Source organism: Salmo salar, chromosome 27 (genome assembly GCF_965601325.2).
Source record: "Salmo salar chromosome 27, fSalSal1, whole genome shotgun sequence".
NCBI lineage: Eukaryota > Metazoa > Chordata > Actinopteri > Salmoniformes > Salmonidae > Salmo > Salmo salar.
The window spans coordinates 1,973,808-1,980,991 of NC_138317.1; the positions used below are offsets into that span (position 1 = coordinate 1,973,808).

Genomic DNA, 7,184 nt, shown 5'->3' on the forward strand with positions numbered 1-7,184 from the left:
TATATATACACTTGTGTTCCCTCATGTACTCTCTGTATTGATTTGTTGTTAATATAAATAAACGGATGTTGATTTGCACTGATTTTGTTTACTGAAATCACCATAGCAACATAGGGTCACTCTTTATATAGCTTTCTTTGTCCCTCTATGCCGACAGGTATGACGGTTTTTGCGTGTCTCGTCTAAACTCAGCATATGTCACATGATCATTTATGTGAAAGGATTGACCAATGAGGAGCAGCAGTGAGTTTTTGAATGGTGAAAGGCAGGATCAGTAACATAAGAGAGGGAAACTCGCAGCGAAACGTGAAAAAGGTCCTTCGACAATATTACATCAGAAGCAGTACAAGCTACTGTACGTGGAAATATAAATACATCGGTGACCGACAATATTATAGAAAAGACAGGCCTGTTGTGAAATTTCTAGAATTTCCGTCACCAAATCACGACTACAATAATTTGGAACGAGCCACCTGAAGAAAGGTGATTTGTGTTTTACTTGTCAAAGCTAACATAGTAGCTAGCTAAGCTCAATGCTAGATAGCGAAGCCTGCTAGCTAGCTAACTTGAGCTAATTCATTATTGTTAGCTAGCAAGTTAGCCAGCTATTTAACTAGCCTGCTAACTTAGCTAGCTAGTTCCAACGGTTGTTGGATGGCATTGTGTTTTATGAACTATGTTAGCTAGAACACTCAGTGGATGACATGCTGATGAACATGAGTAGCTAGCTATGTATGATGTAGCTAGTTGTTTGCTAGGTTGGGCTAGTTAAACAAAAAAAATGTAGCTATTAACGTTACTGTAGTAGATAAAGCTTGTCGCCTTACTTAGCTATCTAATGTTAGCTAGTTACATTCATTGGTTTATGATGCGCAATACAGGTGCATTGATCACATCTGACTTGACAAACCTGTAATTGTCATGTTATTGCCTTTGCTTGGGCTTTACTACTTCTTTGAGCCTTATTGGTAGACTTCAAACGATGAGGTGTATTGCCGCTACGTACTCTACGGGTAGTAAATTAAAAACATACTCCTTCAGTCAGTCCAAATCACTGGATAGAACGTTCAGTCGACAGGATTCCTTGTAATGCCCCTGCTGTAAAATCCCTGAGTCCCTAAACTTTCAGGTGCACTCTTTTTTTCAGGTTGGCATCATGTCTCAGAAGCAGATATATTACTCTGACAAATATGACGATGAGAAATTCGAGTATAGGTAAGTTAAGACTGTACGTTTTTCTAAAACCGTTTTTATCTAGCTAGCTAAAATCGACATGTATGTCTTGCCTGGCGGCGGTCTTCCTTCCTAGCCCTGTGATGTTGACACTGCATGACGCTCTCTGTAGGCACGTGATGCTGCCCAAGGACATTGCCAAGCGTGTGCCCAAGACCCATCTGATGTCAGAGACTGAGTGGAGGAACCTGGGCGTCCAGCAGAGTCAAGGCTGGATACACTACATGATCCATCAACCAGGTACACTGTCAGATGTTAGTACTAATGCTCAGTACAGTAGAAAGAGTGAAGTGCTATTGAATACAGCAGCATAAAGGCTATTATGGAGGAAAACAACACTGAACGGTACTGGGGGATTACAGTTGTGCCTATGTCGCACCATGGGGGTTCATATCAGTACAGTAGATAGTGTGATGTGGTGAATGCAGTGGCATAACATTGAGTTATACAAACACTGAATTGTAGCCTACTGTACTTGGTGGAACTCTGACTTGGGGATTACTTTTGTACCCATGTCTTGGGGTCATTACTGCTACACTGGTGGTTAGGATGTACATTCAGGGCACATTTGTAAAAGAGACCTAGGACTCAATCTTTGCTGTTAAAATGAAAGGTTAAATAACATGTTTTAAAATGTTAGTTTTCAGATCCACTTTACTTGAAGTTTCATAACATTTTGTTTTTAGAGTTAGAAAGAAGCCAATGTGTGGGAGGCAGGGCTCTACAGTGTGACCATTTTCCTCGCACAGGCGCCCAAATATTCATGTTGCACCTAGAAAAATGAAGGTCTGTGTAAAACCTTGTTAGGAACCATTTGTGCTTCCTTCTTGCCACCCTACATGCCAGATTTGTTGAGTGCTTGGGGTGTTGTTGTCACATGCACACTTTAACCAGTCTTGGCCATTAAAGCCTGTAGCTCTTTCAAAGTTGCCATTGGACTCTTGATAGCCTCTCTGATCAGACTCATACTTGCTTGGTCAACCAGTTTGTGGCGATGGACCTAAGCAGGGTATTGGTGGTGCCATACATTTTTCCACTTCCTAATAATCGTCTTGACTGTGCTCTAAGGCCTTTGAAATCTTTAAAATCAAATTTTATTGGTCACATACACATGGTTAGCAGATGTTATTGCGAGTGTAGTGAGATGCTTGGGCTTCTAGTTTCGACAGTGCAGCAATACTTAACAATTCCACAACAACTTCCTAATACACACATCTAAGTAAAGGAATACAAATCTATACATTAATGGATGAGCAATGAGAGCGGCATAGGCAAGATGCAATAGATGGTATAAAATACATGATATACCTTTGAGATGAATGATGCAAGATATGTAAACATTAAAGTGGCATTGTTTAAAGTGACCAGTGATCCATTTATTAAAGTGGCCAATGATTAAGTCTGTATGTAGGCAGCAACCACTCTGTTAGTGATGGCTGTTTAACAATATGATGGTCTTGAGATTGAGAAGCTGTTTTTCAGTCTGTCCCAGCTTTGATGCATCTGTATAGACCTCGCCTTCTGGATGGTAGCAGGGTGAACAGGCAGTGGCTCGGGTGGTTGTTGTCCTTGATGATCTTTTTGGCCTTCCTGTGATATTGGGTGCTGTAGGTGTCCTGGAGGGCAGGTAGTTTGCCCCTGGTGTTGTGCAGACCGCACCCCCCTCTGGAAAGCCTTGCTGTTGTGAGCGGTGCAGTTGCCGTACCAGGCAGGGCTATAGCCCGAACAGGATATGCTCTCAGTTGTCCATCTGTAGAAAAGTTTGAGTGTTGAAGGCACTGTTGCCACACTGTGTGGGTGGACCATTTCAGTTTGTCCGTGATGTGTACACCGAGGAACTTATCTTTCCACTTTCTCCACTGCTGTCCCGTCGATGTGCATAGGGGGAACGCTCTGTCTGCTGTTTCTTTTATATCCGTCCTCAATCTGTGCCTTTCCGCAACGTTGTCCCAGAGTTCTTTTGAAAGCTCTTGCTGAGTGTTTGCTTTGCAATTCACTACCCAACAGGAGGAACCTACAGGAATTGCTGAATTTATCCTGAAAGCATGTGAATCACTATAATTTAACACAGGTGGAGGCCAATGAACTTGGTGTGATTTTGAAGGTGATTACACCTGAGCTAATTTATGATTGCTTTTGCAAGGGGGTTGGACACTTATCCAATCAAGCTATTTCAGTTAAAGATTTAGATTTTCTTTAAAAAATAATAATCCAGATAATTTTTTACTTGGAAGTTGTGGGGTACAATGGGTAAATCAATGGAAAATGCATTTTAATTCCCGACTATAAGGCAACAAAAGGTGAATATTTTTGAAAGGGGGTGTACACTCTATAGGCACTGTAGGTGTGTTGACTAATAAAGGCACTCGATTCATGAGCTGTCTTGACAAATGAAATAGGCAGTGGCATGGTGCATATAGCCATAGAAGCACAGTGACTTGCCTTTAATGGAGTCATTTGTGGCTTTCAGTTCTTTTTTGGCAACCCATCCCATGAGTGTATGTCATTCCAGTTGATCTGTTCTGTTATATTTAAGCAACTCTGACTAACCCAGTGCACTGTTTGCTATGAATTCTATCTGATGGTGTTTGCATATTTAGGTAAAAAGACAAATGTTTGGAACGCCGACAAGTAAAGCGCGCACATGAGATGTACGCAAACCTTTTTTGCTCCTCTACCAGAAAGGAATATTAGAAAAGATTTGCCATTGCCTGCACTTACCCTCTGCCCAGGCTTTCAAAAGCATTCCCTTTCATCATGATTCGTCCAGTTCTATTTGATTTCGCGCTATAGACCGTTTTAGCAGTTTCTTTTATTAAAACATTTTTTTTCCCTCAAATTTGGGTGGTTGCCAATAGGGGTGGTAGCGTCGTATATCACAATGATTTTATAGGTACGTAATCAAGATGGGACAAAGGTTGTACATCGCCAAACCTAGAATACAGTACAGTCATGTTGAGAGCTCAAAGATCAGTGTTTGTAACAGAAGATGCTCAGCCTCCATTGGAATGACTTGTATTATAGGCTACTACTATCTTTGATACTGGTCTCTTGTCATCAGCAGATCATGAGGTCTGACTCATTCTGTTTGTCTCCAAATACATCTGTTCTTGTCTGTCACCTGAACACAAGACATTGAATCTAAGCATTTCAGCCATGATAACCAAATAACCTACGTGTTTTACCAAGTCAGGGCATCTGTTGAACAAATGGTTGGGTGTGTCCCACAAACATATTTGATGAGCTTGCCTTATGTGCATCATTACACAGCCTTGAATGAAGAAACAAAGAATGAATGGCTACATGGCCAAAGCAGACAATGCTAAGACAGGTGTTAGATGGAGAGGTTTGAGTGTGTGGTGCGCCCTAGAGGGGAGGTCTGTATCATCTTGTTACACAATCACCTTGTCATCGGATGGATGGATGGTCGCTGAAGTGTATTCAGCACGTGTGCACTGATTTGCAGCCTTCGTTTAACACAAGCCTCACACAGGCCACTGTCCTACATTGCATCTGGTTTAGTTTTCATTCATTTGCTTTCTTTTGCTCAGACAAGCCTCACACATGTCATGGTCCTAAGATGGGTACTAGAATACTACTGTCGGACACAGGCGTTGGTCACATTGTTCCAAAAGCCGCGGGAACTTGTTCGTCAGAAAGATGTTAAGTGGTTGAGTATGAGAGACTAGTGACGCGTTGCCACTTATGAAACCAATCAAATATTTTGTGTTGATGGAGCTCCAAATGGAGGTATTGTTTCTAAACATGGGCTACTAAACCTTTGTCTGACTGTTGTATTGTTTCTAAACATGGGCTACTAAACCTTTGTCTGACTGTTGTATTGTTTCTAAACATGGGCTACTAAACCTTTGTCTGACTGTTGTATTGTTTCTAAACATGGGCTACTAAACCTTTGTCTGACTGTTGTATTGTTTCTAAACATGGGCTACTAAACCTTTGTCTCACTGTTGGAAAAGCGGCACTGACCAAACAAATGCAAGCGCTAACAGCCAGCGCTCCCATTCAAAATCCAATACTGAAGTTCTCCAGACTTTCAATATTTGAGTCAACGAGATGAGATTTGGAAGGATCAAGGGTGGCCTCACGAGACTACTAGAATACATGAAAGAATGATCAGCTTTCCAAACTCTGACTCTAAGGATGAGTCCCAATAATGTCTCCTTTCGTTCACTACTTCCCACAAATCTGAATGCATTAGAGTGGTGTAGGCATGGGCTAGAGGGAGTTTCCACCATGTTTCTATACCAGCCATTTTCTTTCAAATCAGTGAAGGGCAGTAAACAAGTGCACACTTTGGAAGGAAGGAGAGATATTTGGGACACAGCCTGAAATGTTTTTCATTCAGTTCTTGAACTTCATTCACAAATGTTTCCTGTTTTTTTTGTTGTTTTTTTTCAGAGCCCCACATCTTGCTTTTCCGTCGTCCACTGCCCGCAGCCTGATCTCAGACAGCGTGCGTGAGAGAACACTCATAGAGAAGAAGATAAGAGAGTGGCTGGAGATGAATGAATAAAGACTATTTTCCACATGTGTATCGTATACATTGCAGTGGAGCCAGAGTCAAGAGCTCCAACCCACTGTCCTCACTCACTGTAAAGCCTTTCACATTTCCTATGGACCTGCTTGGAACCCTTTCATCCTTTTCTCTATCTGTATTTCTGTAATCATTCAAACGTTTGTATTTGGACTAACTTGATAATGTTTTCAGGCTGTATGTCTGGGAAGAAAAAGAAAAGCTGAGGTTGTGGCAACACTTTAATTATTCTAAACCTTACTTGCTGTGCGTTGACTAACATGATGCTAATATCTATTTTAAGCTATATAGTAACTGTAAAATGTAAGGGGGACATTTTTGAAAGCGCAAATGTGCAGGGATACATGTTATGGCACTTGATTCATCTTGTTTTGAATACTGCAGATTGTATCAAGTGTATGCACACGTACTCTGGACATTGTAAAAATATATGTTTAAAAAAAAAAAATCATAATAATTGTGACCTGCAGTTATAAGTAACGCTGTTGACTGTCTGCATTTTAGAGTTGTCAAAATGGGGCCCAAGATCTTTGTTGCCATGTCTATTATTGTACAAATCAGCTGCTCAGTATTTATGAATTCTTGTACCCTGGAAATAAATGTTTTTTTTATTTTGTAATTCTTCTCACAGATTATGTGGTTGTGAATTATTATTACTATATATATATATATATATATATATATAAATAAATAAAGTGGCGCTAATGGTACTGTCCCCACTACAAAAAATACATACTTAAATACATGTAAATTGGTCCTTGAAACATTTACATTGATTTACTGTAAAATTCCATTAGCAGGGGTCTGGGACAGGGTACCATGACCGGTGAAGTCAGGTCAGGGCTCCACAGCATAAATGGGATCAGCAGCACCACCAGGTGGTCAGGAACAGCCAGGATTGGAATCATCAGACCAGGTTGTACTGAGGCACTGTCCAAGGGCTCAGGTCTGACAGGACAAAAAGAACGAAAGAGGGGAGTTGGTGGCAGTATGCCAAAGATCACACAGTATACCAGGTAAGTCAGGCTGACCCTAACAATGTGGCACGTACAAGCTATTGCAGTATAAATACTGGGGACTGAGACAAGGGGGTTGGAAAGACACTGGCCCTGTCCAAAGGTACCCATGGAGTATAGGCACTATAACATGTTTGTTCAGTAGACATAGTTATCAGTTTTGAGTAGTTTCATTAAGTGCTAGTTATGTTTTAACAAATGTCAAGGAAATCATATCAAAAGTAATGTGAATATTGATTGTATTGTGAAAAGCAGATACCAGATGGAATATGTATTCAAAGTGTTTCAGTGAAGTGAATAAGGGACTTTGTTTTACCCAGACAATTTAAAATGTAGTTTTGAAACATGAGCCATTTTGATGATCTGTTCAGAATGGTATG

At 40.7% G+C, this 7,184-nt stretch overlaps 1 protein-coding gene across 1 annotated transcript; it reads left to right on the plus strand.

Annotated features, from left to right (window-relative positions):
* The first annotated feature begins 279 nt into the window (after window positions 1-279).
* cks1 (Cyclin-dependent kinases regulatory subunit 1) lies at window positions 280-6,405 on the plus strand. Its single transcript, NM_001141438.2, is given in 4 exon segments — window positions 280-483; window positions 1,148-1,215; window positions 1,346-1,473; window positions 5,653-6,405. Coding segments are annotated over 3 exon segments (231 nt in total). The 5' UTR covers window positions 280-483; window positions 1,148-1,156; the 3' UTR covers window positions 5,697-6,405.
* Window positions 6,406-7,184: the final 779 nt, after the last annotated feature.